Below are 24559 nucleotides of genomic sequence, written 5' to 3'. Positions count from 1 at the left end.
AAACAACAGAACTGTGTATCGACAATCAAGCTGACATACAAACGTTTAAGAATACCTGTGAAAGAAAAACAACACGAAACGAGATACATATTGAACTTGGAATAAAGTTATTTCAAAAACATGTAGAAAAGACTGTCATATGAAAATGTAATGAGAGCTCTAATATACTTCTTAAACTACTGACTCGTAAAGTGAAGAATTAAGAAGAAAAATAATTAGGAAAAAGTTGAGAGTTAATCATTCATCTTCATTTGCGTTGCATTATTATGGATTGTGTGTGACATTAACATGTACTCATATGTCCCTCTCTTTTCGTGTAGTGTTGTTATAATATCTCTTTGTCAGTCATATTTTGTTTGCTGTGTGTTCAATTAAAGTGTTATGTGTTTTAATATCATTCAAATGCTTACCTTCTATTGAAGTCAATCAATGCCACTGCACAGTTGAAAGTCTGCAACTAATCTCTCTTGGAATGTCAAAAATTTCAAAATAGGTACTGATTCCAATCTCATGGCGGGGCTCACAGAGCCTTAAGCGTTTGTGTTAACTTACTTGCTGCACCATAGCATTTCAGATAAGATAATCTGTTTAGGTCTTCTTGAATCCTGCACTGTTACTCGTGCTTAGAGCACAAACATCAGCCACCAATGACAGGAATGATTGCCATGTTTGTTTGCAACATTGGCGCAACTTCAATCTTGATGATATTACAGGAAATTTCTGTCTGCAATAATTGTCCAGCAAATGACAGATTTATTGAAAAGACAGCATTACATATCCACCTAAGGTGACAACTTGATGGGCAAACATCTATTAGGCGCACTAAGAATGTAGTGGTGTGGTCATGTTGGGAACGTGGGTCTCACGGGGAGCATGCAAGGTGTAAGTCCCTGCAGGCGCACTATCCTCTGTGCCCTTGGTGGCTCAGATGGATAGAGCGTCTGCCATGTAAGCAGGAGATCCCGGGTTCGAGTCCCGGTCGGGGTACACATTTTCAACATGCCCCCAATGAAGTACATCAGTGCCGGTTTGCAGCTAGGATGTCCATTTAATTATCATTTCATACTTCCATAGTAGGTAGGAGATATACACATTTGTCAAGGACAAGAAGAAAATTCCTTGCAGTCTTGTCTCAGTTACCATGAAAAATCATGACATGCTGCTTGAAACAACATACTTGAGTCCCATTTAGCTTACATTCACTGAATGAGTCAAATTTAAGTGGAAGCGACGTGGATATCTCTCTCTCTCTCTCTCTCTCTCTCTCTCTCTCTCTCTCTCTCTCTCTCTCTCTCTCACACACACACACACACACACACACACACACACACACACACACACACACGCACGCCGCTTGCACTCTCAAGTAACTAAAGTTAGTGTTTAACATCAGTGATATAATATCAAAAGTGCTGAAAAAAGACACTACTCATAGCTACACCAGCCACAGAACATTATATTTTGCTTACAGAGTTCTCCCAGCACTTAATATACAAAACAGACATTCACAACAAATCGAGAACAGACAGTTTTGATCATCAGGTGCACTTCTTGGTTGAATGAAGGATGCTCACCTTATACCTTCATGTGGCACTCTCACTCCTACAGACGTCAGACCTTTGTCCATCATTGTTCCACTGAAACTACCTCTGTGTTCTTAATAATCTTACTGGCTTCAGAAAGTTACACTTACAAAATATGTGTGTAATTGGACTCCTGTCTCAGGGACCTAGAAAAAAATTTTAACAAGCTACATATAAATTCACTTAACAGGACCTTGTTTGTGTGTGTGTGTGTGTGTGTGTGTGTGTAAAGAAAACATTTTACACTGAGAATGAATATTTTCTCTTGGTTATTGCTCTGTTGCAGATGATATTCAATTTGTGAAGATGAGTCTTCTTGTTCTGGGATATGAAAATTTTGAATTTTATAGCCTCCCTTCAGATATGTCATCTGGAAGCAGAGAGCTATTGATTGCATTTTCGTGGCTTATAGCAAAAACAAATGTACTCGAAAGCATTGTGCAACAGAAGGTCTTGGAGTCTCCACTGGTATCTGAATACGGTAACACACAACATGTACAGGTATGAAATTTTGTGTATTTTTAAAAAAATAATAGACAGCTCAAGAGTGATGCTCAAAAGATTGTTTATGTTGCACATTTGATGAGACCTGTGTTGCTCTTCTGTTTTGTTTTCATTTCAGTCCAAAGACTGGTTTGATGCAACTTAATGCAGCACACTAGTCTGCCCTGTGCAAACCTCTTCACCTCTGATTAACCACTGTGATTTACATCCATTTAAACCTGTTTACTGTATTCATCCCTTATTCCCCCTCTACAATTTCTAACCCCTTTCCTTCTCCTCACACTTCCCTCCACTACCAGACTGATGATTCTCTGATGCCCCAGGATGTGTCATATCAGACAATCCTTTCATTTAGTCAATTTCTGCCATAAATTTCTGTTCTACCCAATTTGATTTAGAACATCCTCATTAGTCACTTGATATACACATATAATCTTCAGCATTCTTCAATATCAACACATTTCATAAGCTTCTATTCTCTTCCTGTCTGATTTAATATTCTTGTTTCACTTTTGTACAGACTACACCCCAGACAAATACATTCAGAGCAGACTTCGTAACAGTTGAATTTGTATTAGATGTTAACAATTTCCTCTCCTTAAGAAATGTTTTTCTAGCTGTAATCCGTCTTCATTTTATATCCCCTCTACTTCTGCCATCGTCAGTTATTTTGTTGCCAGAATAGCAAAATTAAGGTACTACTCTTAATGTCTCATTCTCTAACGTAAGTTTCTCGGTATTGCATGATTTAATCCACTCACTTTGTGATAACCTTGTTTTACTTTCCTTGGTGTTTATCTTATTATTTCTTTTCAAAGCATTATCAAGTCTGTTCAGCTGCTCTTTCGAGTTCTTTCCTGTATCACAGAATTACAAAGTCGTCAGCAAACCTCATATCTCTTATTTCAGAAACTTAACCCCTTTCCAAATTTCTCTTGTGTTTCCTTTACTGCTTGTTCAGTTGTCATAGTGAATAACATGGGGAGTAAGCTACAACCCTGTCTCATTCTCTTCTCAATTACTGTTTTCCTTTTGTGTCCTTTAACACTTACAACTGCAGTCTGGTTTCTGTAAAAGCTGTAAATAATCTTTCAGTCACTGTATTTTATCCCTGCTACCCTCAAAATTTTTTGCTTTGCTTCAATCTCTGTTCTAGACTCAGTCTGTTTTGCAGCCATGATCTATTAAATTGATGGTGCAGTAATATTTGCACCTGTGAATTGGAATTATTACATTCCTTATGAAGTTTGTGGTTATTACAGCTGTGCCGTATATCTTATACATCTGATGAAATATATCAGTCACAGTTGGCTCTCCCAAGGATATAAATAGTTATGCGGGAATGTCATCTACTCAAAGGGCCTTGTTTCGGATTAGATCTTTCGGTGCTCTACCAAATTCTTCTTATAATATCACCCATTTCCTTAAATTCCTATCTTTGAGAAATTTCTTTAAATGATCTCTCTGCAATCTTTTGGTGTCTCGAGGTTTGTTCCACTTACACAGCCATCTACCATCAAGTGGTAGCTATGATTAAATTATGCTCTGTGCACAATTCTACCAGGCATCTCACTCTTCCAGTCCTTTTCCCCAATCCATATTCACTTGCTATCTTTCCTTTTCCAACTACTGAATGCCTGTCATCTGTGACAAAATTCCGTCTCCCTTAACTGTCTGAATAATGTCATTTACATCCTCATGTATTTTTTCAGTCTTTTGATTATCTGCAGAGATAGTTGGCATATGAACTTGCACTACTGTGGTTGGTGTTGGCTTAGTGTCTATCTTCATTATGATAATGCATTCACTATGCTGTTCTTAGTAGCTAACCTGTATTCGTGTTTTCTTATTGATTTGAAGTCTACTCCTGCATTACCTTATTTGATTTTGTGTTAATAATCCTGTACTGATCTGACCGGAAGGCCTGATCTTTCTGCCACCAAACTTCACTAATTCCTCACCAACTTCAGCCTATCAATTTCCATTTCTAAATCATGTAGCCTACCTATCCGATTAAGGGATCTAACATTCTGTGTTCTGACCGATAGAATTCCAGTTTTGTTTTTCCTGATGATATCGTCCTCCTGCTTAGTTCTCACCCGGAGATACAATTGGGTACTATTTTACCCAAAAGGATACCATCATCATCAATCCATACAGTCAAGATGCATGCCTTGGGGGGGGGGGGGGGGGGGGGTTGGACTGAGGGGAATATTGGTGCTTTCAGTCACTCTTGGTACCACCACATCAAGACCATGTCTGCTGCTGTTACAGGCTCAGATCTGTCAGTCAGCCGTCCATCATCTTTCATGATAAAAAATATTTAGCATTTATCAGACATGGGGCAGATAGCAGTAGCCATATACAACTAGTTATGTTTATAGTTACGGGGTTTTACAAGGAGCTCGAAGTAGTTAAGAGATTACCTTTTATAAAGCACTAGAAATTGTATATGCAGAAGAAAAGAGAACCTATTGCTAGAGAAAGTACATGGTAAAAGAACGTGTGTCATCCCAACTAAATGCCCTTTGTTAGTCAGCATTCATTAGAGTGCTGAGTAATGTGCCTGAAGAAAACTGTGGGAATAGTATTAGTAAAGGAAAAGAGTTTTCCAATTCATTGTTGTCCAGCTTAAAAGTCTGCAAATTGTCATGTACTTGCTTTATTTATTTTATAGATGAAATTTGTTTTTGAAATTCTGTGGCAAATTGGTGTCTAAAATTAGGATATTGCAAATGACAAATGTAAAAACATAGACAGCAGCATCATTTTTCTGCTTGAGGAAGCTATGAGGTGTTGTAAATCAACTTATTGCAACCTTTCTTTTCTTTTCTCTCCTAGTTTTATCTGTAATTTTTGAGATCTAGAGGATCTGCATTGCCTAACTGTCACAACATCTTGATCGTGTTATCTTCCCTCATATCCACCAAAATAAGCCTCATTGTTCCTGTGGGGAGCCACCCTCTGTGTATGCCTGTACCACAGCAATAGTTCCAGTTGAAGAGCCTCACAACAGCCTTCAGTCTATCTTAGTTGTTGCCAGATACCCTCATTCTTTTTCCAACTATTTTCTTTTCCGTAGGCAAGAATGGAGGAACTTCATTTCTATTGCCTAGACTGGTTCTTACTTCTTCCAGTAACTTTAGGTGCTTCTAGTCTGTACATCAGTGTAGGTAGGATGATCTTAGTTCTGTGCTGGAGCATTTCCACAAGGTCTAAGAAACTTTTTGTATTCTAAATCTACATCTACATCTGCATGACTACCCTGCAGTTCACATTTAAGTGCCTAACCACCTTCAGACTGTTTCTCTACTGTTGCACTCCAATGGTGCTTGGGAAAAATGATCACTCAAATCATTCTGTATGAGTTCTGATTCCTCTTATAATGATGGTCATTTCTCCCTATGTATGTTGGTGACAATAAAATATTTTCACATTCAGAGAAGAAAATTGGTGATTGAAATTTCATGGAAAGATTTCGTCACAACAAAAAATGTAAAAATGATTGCCATCCACTTATCATATCTGTGACCTTCTGTCCCCTATTTCATAAAATTACAAAACGAGCTATCCTTCTTTTAACTTTTCAGTGTCGTCTGTTGATCCTATGTGATAAGGATCCCTTACAGCACAACAATAGTCTAGCAGAAGATGAAAAAGTGTAGTGAGGTGATCTCTTTAGAAAACCTGTCGCATCTTCTAAGCATTCTGTCAATATAACATCGTCTATGGTTCGCCTTCTCCACAGTGTTATCTGTTCCAATTTAAGTTGTTCATAATTGTAATTTCTAGGCGTTTATTCGATCTGGCAGCCTATATATTTGTGTGATTTATCATGCAACCAGAATTTGATGGATTTATTTTTGAAGTTATGCGGATGACCTCGCACTTTTCCTTATTGAGAGGCAATTGCCACTTTTCGCACCATACAAATATCACGGTTTTGATCTTCTGATGGTGTTACTAAACAGTAAATGATAGCACCACCTGCAAACAATCTAAGAGGGCTGCTCAGATTGTCTCCTAACTTGTTTATGTACATGAGGAGCACCAGGGGGGTCTGTAACACTTCCTTCAGGAATGCCGAATATCACACGTTTTACTTGATTTTCTGTTGGTTACTACATGCTGTGACCTTTCTGACAAGAAATCGTGAATCCAGTCGAACAACTGAAATGATGCTCCATAGGTAGAGGTCTGCGCGGATGCGGATATCCGCGGTATTTGTTACTTGGCGGATAAAATCGTTACCGGCGCGGATATCCGCGGGTCATCTGCGGATAATGAGCAAGGCATCTGCCCAGTACGTATGTTACAATGTTAGTTGAAAACAAAATTGGAACTTTAAATTTGCTAAAACATTCGTGTGAGGCTGGACAAAGTAGCATAATTACTTGTTTAAATACCAAGAGAGACGTGAAAGTTCCTGAAGTTCTGAAAATTTGAAGACAGCCGCGACAGAAAAACTTATCAATCTTGTCAGCAAAAACATTTTATCATTCGAAGTTGCGTGTGGATCTGGGTTTCTCGAGATGGCACAGTTTCTTATGATTGTGGGGGCCAAGTACGGTGCAGTGAGTGCTAAGGAATTGCCACCTCATCCAACCACAATATCCAGAAATTTGAAGGAAACGGCCGATCGTCTGCGTGAAACTGTCTCCACAGAAGTGAAGAATATATTCAGAGATATAGGTGGAGCACTAACTGTTGATTTATGGACTGATTTGTACCGTAAAATAAACTATATTGGAGTGACTGCACATTATGTTAATTATGAAGAAGTGAAACTTGAGGATAGAGTGTTGTACACCAGAAATTTTGAGAGTAAGATTTAAAAAAAAAAAATATAGAAGAAAACATTAAACTTGAATTAATTAAGATACTACGGTCGTTCGATTTATTCACTGCTGTGAATAACATCGTGTTCGTTACGGATAGAGGTCCAAATATTGTGGCAGCACTTCGCCAATACAAGAGGCTCTCGTGCTCAGCACACATTCTTAATACTGTGCTGGAGCACACGACTCGAGGAGACGCGAATGATGAGAAGAGTGACGTCCAGTGACTAATAATTTGTCTTAGTAATTTAGACCAATTTGAGGATGTTTTAAAGTGTGAAAATCTTTGTTAAGTTTAGAATGAAACAGACATTTCATTTATCGCTAGGCCTTAATTCGATAAATCAGCCAAAAGGTGAGGTTCGAGATTTCAATCGTATTTTTAGCTAAAGCTAAATGGACTCCTAATTTCTACAACCACCGATTTTGTTGTCACTTTTCGGAAGACGAGTTACACTCCTGGAAATTGAAATAAGAACACCGTGAATTCATTGTCCCAGGAAGGGGAAACTTTATTGACACATTCCTGGGGTCAGATACATCACATGATCACACTGACAGAACCACAGGCACATAGACACAGGCAACAGAGCATGCACAATGTCGGCACTACTACAGTGTATATCCACCTTTCGTAGCAATGCAGGCTGCTATTCTCCCATGGAGACGATCGTAGAGATACTGGATGTAGTCCTGTGGAACGGCTTGCCATGCCATTTCCACCTGGCGCCTCAGCTGGACCAGCGTTCGTGCTGGACGTGCAGACCGCGTGAGACGACGCTTCATCCAGTCCCAAACATGCTCAATGGGGGACAGATCCGGAGATCTTGCTGGCCAGGGTAGTTGACTTACACCTTCTAGAGCACGTTGGGTGGCACGGGATACATGCGGACGTGCATTGTCCTGTTGGAACAGCAAGTTCCCTTGCCGATCTAGGAATGGTAGAACGATGGGTTCGATGACGGTTTGGATGTACCGTGCACTATTCAGTGTCCCCTCGACGATCACCAGTGGTGTACGGCCAGTGTAGGAGATCGCTCCCCACACCATGATGCCGCGTGTTGGCCCTGTGTGCCTCGGTCGTATGCAGTCCTGATTGTGGCGCTCACCTGCACGGCGCCAAACACGCATACGACCATCATTGGCACCAAGGCAGAAGTGACTCTCATCGCTGAAGACGACACGTCTCCATTCGTCCCTCCATTCACACCTGTCGCGACACCACTGGAGGCGGGCTGCACGATGTTGGGGCGTGAGCGGAAGACAGCCTAATGGTGTGCGGGACCGTAGCCCAGCTTCATGGAGATGGTTGCGAATGGTCCTCGCCGATACCCCAGGAGCAACAGTGTCCCTAATTTGCTGGGAAGTGGCGGTGCGGTCCCCTACGGCACTGCGTAGGATCCTACGGTCTTGGCGTGCATCCGTGCGTCGCTGCGGTCCGGTCCCAGGTCGACGGGCACGTGCACCTTCCGCCGACCACTGGCGACAACATCGATGTACTGTGGAGACCTCACGCCCCACGTGTTGAGCAATTCGGCGGTACGTCCACCCGGCCTCCCGCATGCCCACTGTACGCCCTCGCTCAAAGTCCGTCAACTGCACATACGGTTCACGTCCACGCTGTCGCGGCATGCTACCAGTGTTAAAGACTGCGATGGAGCTCTGTATGCCACGGCAAACTGGCTGACACTGACAGCGGTGGTGCACAAATGCTGCGCAGCTAGCGCCATTCGACGGCCAACACTGCGGTTCCTGGTGTGTCCGCTGTGCCGTGCGTGTGATCATTGCTTGTACAGCCCTCTCGCTGTGTCCGGAGCAAATATGGTGGGTCTGACACACCGGTGTCAATGTGTTCTTTTTTCCATTTCCAGGAGTGTATTTCTTCCAGACAACGTCAATTATTGCTGGAAGTTTAACTTTTTCACAGGTGCACCAGCGTTTTGCAGTGTAGGCCTAATACTGTAAATATTTTCACCTGGAAATGACGAGGACTGAACACGTAAGCTATAATATAACCATCAGCTGACATGAATGGCTTCAAAATTTGACGCATCGAAGCAGTGAGTACAAAAAAACTGTCGGTAAATGATCCAATGTGCTAGTAACAGTTTAAAACCATTGCCATTTTCAGCTGCCTTGGCACAAGAGCAGTGAAATATAGTTGTTTCTATACACATATTTTCATCATTTAATACTATTATATTGAATTTTATTTTTTTAAATAGCGTTTCCAATCTCACGAGATCCGAGCCACTACTGTGTGTGCTCCGGAGCGCCAATGCTTTCCTGTTTGGAATGATCTGCTTTAGAGTAGGTATAGAGCATTTCCTGTGATTGAAGAAGTCAAAAGTAAGTTGTCGCAGAAATGGCACCCTAGCAATAACTATGTTATTACATACCATAATTCTAAGTACTACTGTCTATTAATATTAATTACTCATTCAAAACTTAAATATATGCGGATAAGGACCTTGCGGATGCAGATTAATTGCTGCAGATGCGGTTGCGGATTAGGACCTTGCGGATGCGGATTGCACTTTTCTTATCCGCGCATACCTCTACCCATAGGCGTGCAGTTGGATTAGGAACAGTGCCTAAAGCCTTAAGGAAATCTAGAAATACGGAATAAATTTGAGTTTCCCCATCGATAGCACTCATTAATTTGCGTGAATAAAGAGCTACTTTTGTTTCACAAGAATTATATTTTCTGAATTCGTGTTGAATGCGTGTCAATAAATTGTAACCCTTGATGTAATTCACATTGTTCAAACACAGTATACATTCCAAAATCCTACTGAAAAATTAATGTTAGTGATATCGGTCTTTAGTTCAGGGTATTACTCTTATTTCCCTTCTTGAATATTGGTGTGACCTGTGCAACTTTCTAGTCTCTTGATACAGATCTTTCGTTGAAGAAGGTTTTGTATATGATGGCTAAGTATGGGGCTATTGTATCAGCGTACTCAAAGGAACCAGACTGGTGTACAATCTCAACTGGAGGCCTTGCTATTATTAAGTGATTTAAGCTGTGTCACTGCACCAAGGATATCTACTTGTATGTTACTCATGTTGGCAGCTGTTTTTGAGAATTTATTTGGATATTCTGTCATACTTCAAGGCAGAGTTTCACTGTGGAAGCTATTAGAAGCATCTCGCATTGAAGTCCGCACTAAGTTTCGAGCTTCAGTAAGACATCGCCAATCCTGGAGATTTTATGTTCTTTGAAATTAGGTATGCTTTTTTTTGTTGCTTCTGCAACAGTGTTCTGACCTATTCTGTGTACCTTGGGAGATCAGTACCATCTTTTATTAATTTATTTGGTGTAAAACTGAATTGCCCCAGACACTGTTCCTTTGATCTCAAGCGGCATCTGGTCTACACTTATGTAGTTAGGAGTGGAGACTGTCTCTTAGGAAGATATCAGGCAGAATTTTTATCCACTTGTTTAAATAAATATATTTGCATTTACTTTCAGTGGATTTTGATGTTTCAGTATTCAGTCTTGCTACAACAAACTTGTGGTCACTAATACTTGTATCCCTCATAATGCTACCTATTTGCTCGGGATTTTTTGTTGCTAAGAGGTCAAGCATGTCTTCATGGCCATTCACACTTCAAGTGAGCCCCTGAACTAATTGCTCAAAAATCATTTTGGGGAAAGCATTTAGTAAAATTTCTGGTAATGTTTTACACCTGCCAACTGTTTTGAATATGTATTTTCTCCAGCATATTGAGGGCAGATAGAAGTCACCACCAATTATAACTGTATGAGTGGGTTACCTGTTTGTGATGAGACTCAAGTTTTCTTTGAGCTGTTCAGCAACTGAATCATCTGAGTTGGGGGAGTTGGTAAAAGGAACCAATTATTAATTTATTCCGGTCGCACGTATAACCTCTAACCATACTAACCTACAGGAACTACCTACTTCAATTACGCTACAAGATAACTACTTTTAATAGCAACAAAGATGCTGCTGCCAACTGTATTTAATCTGTCTTTTTATAAACATCGTTTAGTCCTTTGTAAAAATTTCAGCTGGACTTATCTCTGGATTTAGCCACCTTTCAGTATCTAGAACGATTTGAACATCAGTGATTTCTGTTAGCACTTGAAGCACTGATTTTTTTTTTCCCAACACAGCTATGACAATTTACATCTGCGATGTTGATTGTTGCTATGTCTATCCTCTTCCTGTTTTTGTCATGTACCTTTTGAAACTGAAGCACTTTCTGCACTTTCCCTAGACCCTCTAACCCAAAAAACTGCCCAGGCCTTTCCACACAGCTCCCGCAACCAATGTAGCCGCCTCCTGCACGTAGTGGTCACCTGACCTATTAAGCAGTACCTGAAACCACAACACCCTATGGTGCAAGTCCAGGAATGTGCAGCCTACACAGTCACAGAAGCATCTGAGCCTCTGGTTCAGACCATCTACTCGGCACTGTACCAAAGGTCCCAAATCGGTCCTGTTGATGATGCTACAGATGGTGAGCTGTGCTTTCATCTCTCAAGCAAGACTGGCAGTCTTTATGACTTCAACTAGCCACCCGAAATCAGAGAGGATCTCTTCTGATCCAAAGTGATACACATTAGTACCAACATGGGCCCCATCTGAAGCTGGCTGCACACCTGTGCCCTTCATGGTATCCAGAAGCACTCATTCCATATTTGGAAGGACTCCTCTCGGTGTGCACAAAGAGTGCACTTTGGATTTCCTCCCCTGAGGCATGGTGTTGTTTGAAGAAACAGCAATAAGCAATATTCAGGTACTGGAATTTGCCCACTGTATCTTTAGCCTCATCTTAAATTATTAACTGGGTTATTGTTGAGTTCTTACTGAACACCAAATGAACTGTTTTGGTTTTGGTGATTTCAAGACCTATTTTTATGAATCCTTGGCGTCAAAAGGTCTCGTTTGATTTGTACCTTCACTTCTGTCTCACCCTGAATTGTTAAACATTGGCAAACACGAGGGCATTACTTGTTGTCTCCTTTCTTTTGATTGTTTTTAAAACTTCGTCCAATAAAATGATGAGAGGAATGGCAAAAGAAAACTTCCTTATTCAGCTCCACTCTTTGTTTTGAAACATCCTGGTGTTTGCTTGGTTAGTGCTTCTCAATTGAAAGCTGGCAACAGCGTTACAAGCTGTCGGAGATCTGCTTACACTGTCTCGACTATAGCCACAGTTTGCAAACAGCTGAAGGTGCAGTTAGTCACGATCTGTTGTCCGCAGGATGTTGCCTGTAGGGGTGGCAGAGAAACTGACTGTCGCGTGGGGAACATCTAATGTCACTTGTTTTACCCATCACTTTCGCTGCCAAAGCACATTCGAGTGTACTCAATGCTGGAGGACGATGCTTATCACAGGGTGAGTAACAGGTTACAACCTGTGCCAATCACTCAAAGCGAGGGTGAATGTGGAGACTGGATGTCTGGCTTAGTTCATTCACCTTATGAGTGGACAAGTGGCTGGTCCTTCAACAAGATTTGATCGGGCACATGGGAGAAAGGGCTAGTTTTCTGGAACTCCAATGTAAGATGCATTATGGATCACCTTAGGGAAATAATGCTCAAGCTTGGAAAGAAGTCCAAGGTGCACTCAGTATATCTGGCAGGCACCTTATCCAAGATATGGAGAAGGCCCTACCTGCAGCTATCAAGAGTGCAGGGTGCAGCTATTGAGAGTGCAGAGTACAGTCATCTGCAAGTAATGCTTATGATGGCACCGGTGACACCTGTCACTTGGGTTCCAAGGCCATCCTCAGTTCCTACAGCAACTGTGGAATGGTGAAGACTACTGGCCTTGCTCATGAGATCCAAGCAAAGCTTACAATTTGCAGTGTCATACCCAGAATTGATTGGAGTCCTTTGGCATGGAGCAAACTGAAGTTCTCAACTGAGGCTGCATTGATTCTGTAGCGTTCTTGGCTGCAGATTTCTGGGCCTGTGTTAAGGGATTGAGAATTGTAAGAGACTCTACATCTATACTTTACAAACCACCATGAAGTGCATGGCAGAGTGAATGTCCCATTGTACCAGTTATTAGGATTTCTCATTCCATTAAAGTATGGAGCACAGGAGGAATGATTGCTTGAATGCCTCTGTGCATGCCGTAATTATTCTAATCTTGTTCTCATGATCTCTATGTGAATGGTACGTAGGGGGTTGTAGCATGTTCCTACTGTTGTCATTTAAAGCCAGTGCATGAAACTTGGTCAGTCAGGGTGTATACGACACAGAACACCAATATACGACCTGGGAGATCCGGGAAAAACCCGGGAATTGTTTACAATTTCGGGAATTTTCATTGTTTTAGTTTTCAGTTAAATTTTTGTGGTTTTGAGTGGTAAGAACCAATACTCCAACAAAGGATATTACTGTACCCCGCTACTGCAGAATAACACTGCAACAATGAAACATGAACAAGAGGAGAAAAAAACGTAAAAAAGACGTAAGTTGCAAAGGAAATGCGCCGTACGCAACAACAAAACACAGTGCTCATACAAATGTCTGACAACAGCAAAATGTGTCAAAGGCTTTTGGAAGACTGTGCAATGCTTCATAACAACAAATTGCCTCCGAAGAGCGTGACGTGACAACTGTTTAAATGAGATCCCTTTGAGCAGTTGCGGGTGGGCTCTTGTGCATGCATAGTTGAGTCGCGCATTAGTAGTACTTTCCCCGCTTCTGGTTACAAAAATGTGGCTGGACGCCACTACCTAATATTGCCCCGGTTCGGAAATACACAGGTAGTAAATCTGGGCCTGATGCGCAGAGCAGTTGGAGTTGTGGTGGGGAGATAAGTCGTCTCCACGTGACCTGTGTTTACGTTCAGTATTTTTTGTTATTTCCTCTTCGTTTATTGCTCTCACGTTAAATGATAAAACGGATTTTTGTGACCGGGAGATATCAAATTACTTAAAATACGTTCGCATAATTACGGAAGGTTAAAATATGTTATTAGTTTCAGATTTTATTTCCACCTTCCTGACAGTCAAACATTAATCGCCTCACAGAACAATGAAGTTTTCTTTGTCGGTTTGCTAAAGAGATTTGGCTTTTATTAATCTTTTCTGCTGAGGCAGTCAGTTTATTTGAAACGAACTGTTTAATTTCACACTGTTGGCTGGTTTCAAGTGCACATATGACATTATGCCATAATAAAGAACCAAACATGAGATAATACAATACTGGTACTAAAAAAAAAATTTACATTCGAATCTGGACATACGAATGTGCACTTTAAGCCGAATTATGCATTTTATGAAATTCCGATGCTCTTGAAGTATCCTCTTTTGTCTTTTTTTTTATGACATAATGTACGATCTTTTAATGTTTTACACATACAAACATATGGCCTTCCTGCGTCATCGCGTGATGACGCCTGTTATGTGGCACTCTCTTGCAACTGCTGAAACGAACCTATTTCTAACGGGTAGTGGGTGGTGGTTTGAAAAGCATTACATACATTAAAAGCAAATTTCGTTTTACGCAAGATGAACTATGTGCAAGAATGTGCGATGAATTTCTTAAATAACAAAGCGTTTGACTCTCATTTAAAAATCAACTCTTTGAGGACGGACATTTAGAAGAATTTTGACCCCAGAAGATCAGACATTTACATCGTTATTAAAAATTTTACTGGCACATTTGTGTGATGTATCTTAAAGTGTATCACGCGCAGAAAAGATCAACATTATATGTGGAAGCTTAGCTTCTCTTTCAGCTTATTAATCTTAGAGACCAATATTATATGTGAATGCTATGTATATTAATTTAAACCATTAACTTTTCGTATTTGTGTTTTCGCACTACTGAAGAGTGATCTTGCTATTGGCTGACGACATCACGTGTCCTATGCTGTCATCAGCTGGCGAGATCATGTGACATGAGTTACGAGTGGCTTACAAAAGCGCATTGTAATCTCGATTTCAATGCTTCGGAAAGTAACATGCGGTATTTGGTGGAATTCGAATTTATACCTTTGTAATACGAAAATATGCAGTGTACATATTGCTGCACATCAAAGGTGTTTCAAAACACATGTTGCGTCCTCCCTATCAAAAAGTTCTCAATCCAGTCATAATTTTCACTCGATACCGCACATGATCATACTTTTGACATTAATCATAAATTTGGTACTGAGTCAAACGCTTTTTGCAAATCAAGAAATAATGCATCTACCTGACTGTCTGCATCCAAAGCTTTCAGTGTGTCATGTGAGAAAAGTGCGAGTTTGGTTTCACATTACGGACGTTTTCGTAATGCATGTTGGTTGGCATGTTGGAGCTTGTTTTGTTTGAGGTACCTCATTACATTTGAGCTCAGAATATGTTCTAAGATCCAACAACAAATCAATGTTAAGGACATTGGATGGTAGTTTTGTGGATCTCCTTGATAGATCAGGGATGCACTACACAGAGGAAGCAACTACTGAGCTAGCAGAATTCTTGGGGTAAGATGTCATACTCAAATTATACTCTGATCCGAGAGCAGGATGAAATCTGAAGTAAAAAGCATCGAAATATTTAATGATTCCTGGTATCTGTATCGAAAAGACGAGTTTGACAGTGTTATAGAAAGGATAGATTGTTACTTGCTATATAGCGGAGATGTTGAATCACAAATAGTCACAACAAAAAGACTGTCAAACAAGTAAACTTTTGGATAAAAAGACATCTTTCCAAAGTAGACAACACACACACACACACACACACACACACACACACACAGACTGCTTGCAGCTGATCATGTTGGGAGAAGCAGTCTGGGTGGTAGGGGTAAGGAGGAGGTTGGGGCGGAGAGGGGGAGGCATAGCAGGGGTGGGGGTGAATAAAGTGCTGCTTTTGGGAGCATACAAGGATGAGGTCAAGAGAGGGTAGGGCAGGGCAGCTGGGTGTAGTCAGGAGGTTGGGTATAGAGAGGGGCAGGGAGGCCATTGGAGAAGGAAAGAAGTAAAAACACTGTGGGTGCATTGGTGACTTGTCAAGAGGGTAGGGGGCAAGTGAGTGAAGGACAATGACTGACAGTTCCTGTTCTTTTAATACACGGTGTGCCAGCCGCTGTGGCCGAGCAGTTCTAGGAGCTTCAGTCCGGAACCGTGCTGCTGCTATGGTCGCAGGTTCAAATCCTGCCTCAGGCATGGCAGTGTGTGATGTCCTTAGGTTGGTTAGCTTTAAGTAGTTCTAAGTCTAGGGGACTGATGACCTCAGATGTTAAGTCCCATAGTGCTTAGAGCCATTTGAAGCTTTTTTTTTACCATACAGTGCCCTGCTCATCACTGTTGATGTCACATCCTCTTAATCCCCTTAAAATTACGTCCCTAATACCCATTGTCTTGCTGCTAATAACACTACCTTTCCTAACCTTTCCAAACCTGCAACCTCCTTCCTCACCCACAATTACTTCTCCTTTGAAGGCATCACCTACAATCAAATCCGGGGTATGCAATAGGCCCTCACATGGCACTATCCTATGCTGACCTATTCACGGACCATTTAGAGAAATCCTTTCTATCCAACCAGAATCCCAAACTCCTTGCCTGGTTCAGATTCATTGATGACATTGTCATGGTGTGGATTCAGTGATGACACCCTATCCACATTTCTCCAGAATCTCAACACTTCCTCCCCCATTTGCTTCACCTGGTCCTCATCTACCAAACAAGAACCTTCCTTGATGATGATGTCCACCACAAAGATGGCTGCATCAGTACCTCCATCCATATCAAACCTACCAACCACCAGCAATACCTCCACTCAGACAGCTCCCATCCATTCCATACAAAGAAGTCCCTTCCATACAGCCTAGCCACCCATGGCTGTCACATTTGTAGTGACGAGCAGTCCTCTGGAAATATACTGAGGGCCTCACTGAGCCCTTCACAGACCGTAATTAGCCTCCCTATCTTGTATGGAAATTGATCTCCTGTGCCCCATCTCTCCAGTCACCCCCACCTTGCAAAGTCCCACCCTCCGGCCACAGATGAGCATTCCCTCATGACTTAGTACTACCCATGACTGGAGCAACTGAATCACATTCTCCGTCGGGATTTTGACTACCTCTCGTTGTGCCCTTAAATGAAGAATGTTCTATCCACTATCCTTTCCGCCCCTCCCACAGTGGTATTATGCCACCCACCAAATCTACACTGTATCCTCGTACATCACTACACAGCACTTACTCCCAACATGCTGCCTCATGGCTCATATCCTTTAATATACCTAGATGCAAGACCTGTCCCATTCGTCCTTCCACAACCATCTACTCGAGTCTGGTCACAAGCATCACCTATCCCATCAAAGGCAGGGCTACCTGTGAAATCAGTCATGTGATCTATAAGCTGACCTGCAATCACAGTTATGCATTCGCTTTGGGCATGACAACCAAAAGCTGTCTGTCCACATGAATGGCCACTGACAAATTGTGGCCAAGAAACAGCTGGACCACCCAGTTGTTGAGCGTGCTGCCCAACACAGCGTTCTTCATTTTAATGACTGTGTCACAGACTGTGGAATCTGGATCCTTCTACCAACACCACCCTGAAGAAGGCCTTCTTCTTCTTCCTCCTCCTCCTCCTCCTCCTCCTCCTCCTCCCTCCCACCCCCCTCCCCCCCGAAAGCTTACTTGTCTGACAGTCTTTTTGTTGTGCCTATATGAACTCAACATCTCCACTATATGGTGAGTAGCAATCTTCTATCCTTTTCATTATTCCATCCTGTATTCTCCATTGTATGACAACACAAGTTTGATATTATAGGAGGAAGGAGGGGGAGGGGGGGGGGGGGGTGCTGACGCAAAGAGCAAGAAAATGAGAAGTGTGCGTAATACATTTATAACATCATTTAATTAACTTTGTCCTGCAAGTCGAATTGGTATTCCATCCAAAAGAGGAGAACTAGTAACGCTGCAAAGGCTCTTGAGTGAACTCCACGATTAAACTGGCTGGCGTCGACGTGGCATCTTCTTAAGCTGGCTTGGTGGCAGTTCTACTCACACTTGCAGCAGAGGGCGTGTCTACAAGCCATCTGCAGATTGGCAGTGCAGCATGTGTTACTGCCAACCCACACCACAGACATTGTATCTCTCAAGATCAAAATTGAGACTGTGAAGTTATCTATACATGAGTAATCTGTCTATGTGAAATCCGATTAATCATTGGATGTTTTAGTAGCCACCCAATTCCACTAAAAGAGTTGCAGAATCATTCAAGAAAGTTTGCTTTCAGTAATAGTGAAGTACTTCTCATCCAGTATTAGTTGAAGATGACTTTAAAATTCATAGAATTGACTGGAATGTCCATGGATTCATCACATGTGTTTCGAAAAGTCAGTCTCGAGAAGTAGTTCTGAACACTTTCTTTGAAAAGTGTTGTGAGTAAGTAGTTCAAAATGCACACACAATGGAAGTCAGAATAGAGAAAGAGTTTAGTGATCGTGAAGTCATCTTAGCTGCAATGGTTGCTAAAGTTAATAAAGCCATCAAGAAAGCTAGGGGAGTTTTTATGCTAGGAAGATCAGATTAGCAGTTGAATAGGTGAGTAAATGATGGCAATATAGGTGGCAGTGGTGGTGCCCACAGAGGTATTAAGGGAAACATTTAAACAACAAAATTTTTGAGGCTTTCATGGGCTCTTGTATGCCTGTTGGCTTCTGTCTTCGGTACTTTGACCGCAGTGTGTTGGATACTTTTTCTGATTTTTGTCAGTACGAGTGGCTGGTATTGTCAAAGCTTCACTCTCCATTGCTGGTGCTGACTGTAAATCACACTCTAGAAAAGTATGTTCTGAGTAAATGAATTAAGACTCGAAAAAACCCACCATAGTTTAATGACAACATTCGGAAAATGTTAAGAAAACAAGAGATTATTGCACTCTTGATTCAAAAAAGAACACAGAAATAAGCAAAAGTTGTAGAATTTCGGTGTCTGTAAAAAGATCGATATGTGAAGAATACAACTACTTCCAATGCCTTATTTTAGCAAAAGATCTTTTAGAGAATACTGGAAAATTCTGGTACTATGTAAAATTACTAAACAGGTCAAATGTTTCTAACCAGTCACTTGTAGACAAGTCCGGTGGTGCAACAGAAGACGGCAAAGGGTAAACTGAAGTATTTAGTGTTTAAAAATCGCTCATAGAGGTTAGTGTACAGACAACACCCACAGAGACTGAGCAAGGTGACGCAGTGGCTAGCACACTGGACTTGCATTCAGGACAATGATGGTTCAAACTCATATCTGACCATCCTGATGTATGCTTTCTGTGATTTCCCTAAATCGCTTCAGACAAATACCAGAATGATTCCTTTGAAAGGGAATAGCCGACTTCCTTCCCTTATGCAATGGGACCAATGATCTTTCTGTTTGATCCCCTCTCCCAAATCAACCAACCAACCACACCCATAGAAATAGGCATCCCTGCTACTTAAAAACAACAGAGTTGCCACTGTGTGCAAGTGTACCCTAATTTGGTTTCACAGAGTTCTTTACCATAGTCTTCTTATTTAGTTTTCATTTATCGTGAATTTCTTGCCATGCGCAAAGTCCCAAGTGACTGGGAGGGGGGAAAGAAATACTGTATCTCCTATAAATAGTAAGGTTAAAGGAATGGTCCTGCAAAGTTACAGACTAATATCCTTTCTGTTGGTTTGATGCACAATTCTAGAGTATATTGTAAGTATGAATAGGATAAATTTCCTCGACAGAGGAAAGCCTCTGTCCAAATCAGCCGAGATTTAGAAAGCATTGTATGTGCAAAATTCAGCTTGCTCTTTCCTCAAGTGATATCATGCAAACAGTGGGTAAGGGCAATGGGTAGATTCCATATTTGTAGATGTCCAGAAAGCGTTTGACACAATGGCGCATTGCAGTCTACTAGTGAAGGTCCGCGTATACGGTATAGGTTCACAGATGTGTGAGTGGCTGAAGACTTCTCAGGTAATAAAATCAAGTATGTTGTCCAGGACTGTGAGTGTTCAACAGAAACTAAAATACATCAGGAGTGTTCCAGGAAGTGTTATAGGACAGCTCTTGTTCTCTGAATTATGAAGTCTGATGGACAGGGTGAGCTGCTATCTGCGGCTATTTGGTAAAGATGCAGTAGTGTTTAGAAAGGTGTCATTATTGAGTGATTGTAGAAAAATACAAGATAATTTGGACAGGCTTTCTATTCAGTGTGATGAAATCCTGCTTGTTCTAAATGTGAAAAGATGTAAGTTAAGCCATATGAGTAAGAAACAATCCTGTAATGTTCGAATACAGTATTAGCAGTGTGCTGCCTGACAGTCACATCAATTAAATACATAAGCATAATGTTACAAACAGATGTGATACGGAACCAGAACGTAAAGTTGGTTGTAGGCAATGTGAATGATTGACTTCGATTTATTGGGGGAATTCTGGGGAAGTGTAACTTATCTGTGTATGAGACCATGAACAGAAAATTTGTCTAACCCATTCTTGACTGCTGCTACAGTGTTTCGTACCCTCACCATGTCAGATTAAAGAAGACATCGAAACAATTCAAAACTGTACTAATACATTTGTTAGTGGTAGGTTCGATTAATGCGCAAGTATTTTGGAAATGCAGCCTGAACTTCAGTGGGAATCCCTGGAGGGAAGAAGACATTCTTTTCTTGGAATGCTATCGGCAAAGGTTAGAAACTGGCATTTGTGACAGAGAACAGAACTATTCTGCTGCCACCAGCATACACTTCACATAAGGACCGCAGAGACAAGAAAAAATAAGAGAAAACAAGGCTTGTACAGAAATGTTTAGCTAGTCACTTTTCCAGGGAGGGATTAGGTGTTGTACAAGGTACCTTACCGTACTGGTACAAGGTATCCTTATCATATTCTTTATGATGGCTTACATAGTATGTATGTAGTTGTAGATGAGTGAAAGCATTATGACCACCTGCTTACTAGTATGTTGGTTCACCATTGGAATGCAGTACAGCAGTGCGGTATGAATTTGACAAATCTGTGGTAGGTTTCTCGGCACTAAAAGCCTACAACAAATCAAGCAGTTCTTGTAAATAATGGGCCATTGGTTTGTGGGTGTGCAACTTGTGTCTTATAATGTCCCAGATGAGTTTCATCATGTTAAGGGCAAGCAAATATGGTGACCAAGGCATCAAAGTAAGTTCCCTATCGTGCTCCTCAAACCATTGTGACATAATTCTGAACTTGTTACATTGACAGTTATCCTGCCTGAAGATGCCATCACCATTGCGGAAGATATCAAGCATGAGGAGATGCAGGTGGTTTCCAGTTCTTGTAGTCCGCAGCTTTCATGGTATTTTTGATTACTTCCACATCTCCAAGGTGAATGTCCCTGGGTGACTGCTTATCCAGACACAAACATTGACCTTATGTAACAAGAAATGTAATTCATACAACCAGGCAACATGTTTCCATTGTTCTATGGTCTGATCTTGATGATCCCTTGCCAATTGGAGTTACTTTTGAGGGTTTCACTGGGTCAATATGAGGGCATGTAGGTGTCATCTGTTGTGGAGCCCCATATTCAGCAATATACACTGAATGGTGTGCTCCGAAGCACTTGTGTATGCACCAGCATTATACTCTGTCTTCAGGTCTTCCACAGATTGCTGCCTCCTTCAAATTCTTCATTTCATTAGGGAATGTGGATGTCAAACACCTTGTTGTGCACTTGTGGTTTCACTGTTCCTCAACCACTTTCCATAGATGCTCACAATAGTAGCATATGAATGCTGTAGTTTCCTATTGTCAGGTCATATCAATATGCCCTTTGTCAAAGTCACTTATGTCACAGAATTTCTTCTTTTGCACCTCTTACTTAACAAGAGTGATTCTCCAGTCATGTTTGCTGCTCTTGCGTACTTTCATTACGTCACTCATGCAGGTAGTGGTGTATCTCACAGTGGGCAGTGGTTGAAATTTTATGGCTTGTCCATGGTTGATTTTTGATGCCTAAAACTTTGCTCTTTCCTTTTCTCATTTTTTTCCCGAGGGATGAACTCTTAAGTTTTGAGTCCACGGTATAACAGAGTTACATGTCAGTAGTTGGTGTCAGTCTTCCTCTTAACCTGTAAAAATAATGATATGGTGACTTATTGCATCAAATCACTTGATAATGAATTCTCTTTTCAAATTTTGTGCAATAAATAAATAAATGTCGTGCGACTAGGGCCTCCCATTGGGTAGACCATTAACTGGGTGCAAGTCTTTAGATTGGACGCCACTTTGGTGACTTGCGCGTCAATGGGGATGAAATGATGATGATGATGATGATGATTAGGACAACACAACACCCAATCCCTGAGAGGAGAAAATCTCCGACCCAGCCGGGAATCGGACCCGGGTCCTTAGGATTGACATTCTGTCTCACTGACCACTCAGCTACCAGGGGCGGACAGTTCTGTACACCAGTGCCTGATGTTTCTAAGTGCTTCAACCATTTTTACGCTGATTTCATCTGATTGAGTAGGCCTGTGATTTTCAATTTTTTGACCACTCAGCTACCAGGGGCGGACAGTTCTGTACACCAGTGCCTGATGTTTCTAAGTGCTTCAACCATTTTTACGCTGATTTCATCTGATTGAGTAGGCCTGTGATTTTCAATTTTTTTTATGTACTACTTCTTCCACTTCCAGTGAAGATCAAGTTATCTTCTTTTTCCCTACAAAAATAGTTTTGTTCGTCATCCACAGGAACATTATTTCCATTAAATTTGATATATTGGTAGTAACAAAGTACCTCTGAAACACAAAAGATTTGGGTTTGTCATTTGTCACTTTACCACTGGAAAGTTCTGTTGATTTAAGATTAATTTTCAGTTGTTCTTGGCTTTATGATGTTATATAATAGATTTTTTTACTTCCAATCTGTTTCCAAGGTGTAACCAACAGTTTGACCTGTAATCTTTTTCTGCATGTAAACTGAAAGTTTCTCTCTTTTGCTCTTGGATCCCCCTATGGTTAAGTTTGATATAAGGCACATTTTGCACAGTTCTTGACCCTGACAGCCTTTCTAATATTTTCATTCTGGTAAAAATAAGTACAGAAGTAAGTAAATTACAATCCTACTTAATATTGTGGATTATCTGGTCCCTTCTTTTAGTCGAGTTGTTCCACAAGTTTCTTTTCTCTCCAGTTCTGTTCAGTACCATCTCATTAGTTACATGATCTACCCTTTCACACGTAATTGATAGGCTCGAACGGCTGTACTGAGAAAGTTTACAAAGTACATCCTGGAAGTTAAACAGTAACTTTAAAGAGAAGGCAAAAGTAACTTACAAATATTACAAAAGTGATGAAGTCAGTATTTGATCATGTTTAGTCTGCTGGTTAAAAAAGGATAAAAACTTAAGTGAAAGGTAATTGAAGGAAATTGTCACTGATTGATCATTTGGAATGTCTGTTTAAAGATTAGAAAGTTTTGCTGCTGTATGTAGAGGAAAATGGTTGAGTAAAGCTCTCAATTGTTTTCGCTTCTAGTGATGGCAAAGTTGTCTTGCATATGAACTGTGGTCTTCAGTCCAAATGCTGATGTTATGCACCTCTTCATGCTACTCTGTCCTGTGCAAGCCTCTTCATCCCTGAATAGCTACTGCAACGTACATCTTTTTGAATTTGCTTACTGTATTCATCTCTTGGTCTCCCTCTATGATTCTTACTCCCCAAACTTTCCTCTGATATTAAATTAATGATCCCCTGATGTCTCAGAATGTATCCTATCAGCTGGTCCCTTCTTTTAGTCGAGTTGTTCCACAAGTTTCTTTTCTCTCCAGTTCTGTTCAGTACCATCTCATTAGTTACATGATCTACCCTTTAATCTTTGCATTCTTCTATAGCATCACATCTCTAAAATTCTTAGTCTATTCTCATCTATACTGTTATTGTCCGTATTTCATTTCCATACATAGCTACACTCCAGACAAGTAGCTTCAGAAAAGACTTCGTAGCACTTAAATTTATATTATATGGTAACAAATTTTGTTTCATGAAATGCTTTTCTTGCAATTGTCACTCTACATTTTATATCTTCTCTACTTCGACCATCATCAGTTGTTATGCTGGCCAAATAAAAAAACTGAACTAGTGCTTTAAGTGTCTCATTTCCTTATCTTATACTATCAGAATTGCCTGATTTAGTTTGACTACATTCCAATACCCTAGTTTTTCTTTTGTTTAAGTTCATCTTGTATCCTCCATTCAAGATACTGTCCATTTCATTCAACTGCTCTTCCAAGTCCTTTGCTGTCTCTGACTGAATTAAAATGTCGTCAGCAAATCTTGAAGTTTTCGTTTCTTCTCCCTAAACTTTAATACCTTCTCCAAATTTTTCTTTGGTTTCCTGTATTGCTTGCTCAGTGAACAGATTGAATAACATTAGGAATAGGCTACAACCCTGTCTCACTCATTTCTTAACCACTGCTTCCTCTCATGCCCCTCAACTCTTGTAGCTGCAGTCTGATTTTGGTTCAAGTTGTAAATAGCCTTTCACTCCCCATATTTCAGCCCCACTACCTTCATAATTTCAAAGAGAGAGTTCCAGTCAACATTGTCAAAAGATTTCTCCAAGTATGCAAATACACTCCTGGAAATTGAAATAAGAACACCGTGAATTCATTGTCCCAGGAAGGGGA

The 24559-nt window shown here is 40.8% G+C and overlaps 1 protein-coding gene and 1 non-coding gene across 4 annotated transcripts in view; both read left to right on the top strand.

Moving 5' to 3' along the window:
- LOC126481032 (tubulin epsilon and delta complex protein 1-like) overlaps positions 1-24559 on the top strand; it is a 125192-nt gene that overhangs the window by 79108 nt on the left and 21525 nt on the right. For all 3 annotated transcript variants that reach the window (XM_050104510.1, XM_050104509.1, XM_050104511.1), the window contains one exon: positions 1870-2084. In XM_050104510.1, coding sequence (XP_049960467.1) covers positions 1870-2084 — 215 coding nt within the window. The remainder of the gene's footprint in view (positions 1-1869; positions 2085-24559) is intronic.
- Trnat-ugu (transfer RNA threonine (anticodon UGU)) lies at positions 913-987 on the top strand. The gene has a single exon. It is a non-coding gene; the product is annotated as a tRNA-Thr (tRNA).

The sequence above is a fragment of the Schistocerca serialis genome, chromosome 5 (assembly GCF_023864345.2).
Source record: "Schistocerca serialis cubense isolate TAMUIC-IGC-003099 chromosome 5, iqSchSeri2.2, whole genome shotgun sequence".
Classification (NCBI taxonomy): domain Eukaryota; kingdom Metazoa; phylum Arthropoda; class Insecta; order Orthoptera; family Acrididae; genus Schistocerca; species Schistocerca serialis.
Note: the sequence above shows the minus strand (reverse complement) of the source record. Positions and strands in the feature narration are given on the sequence as shown.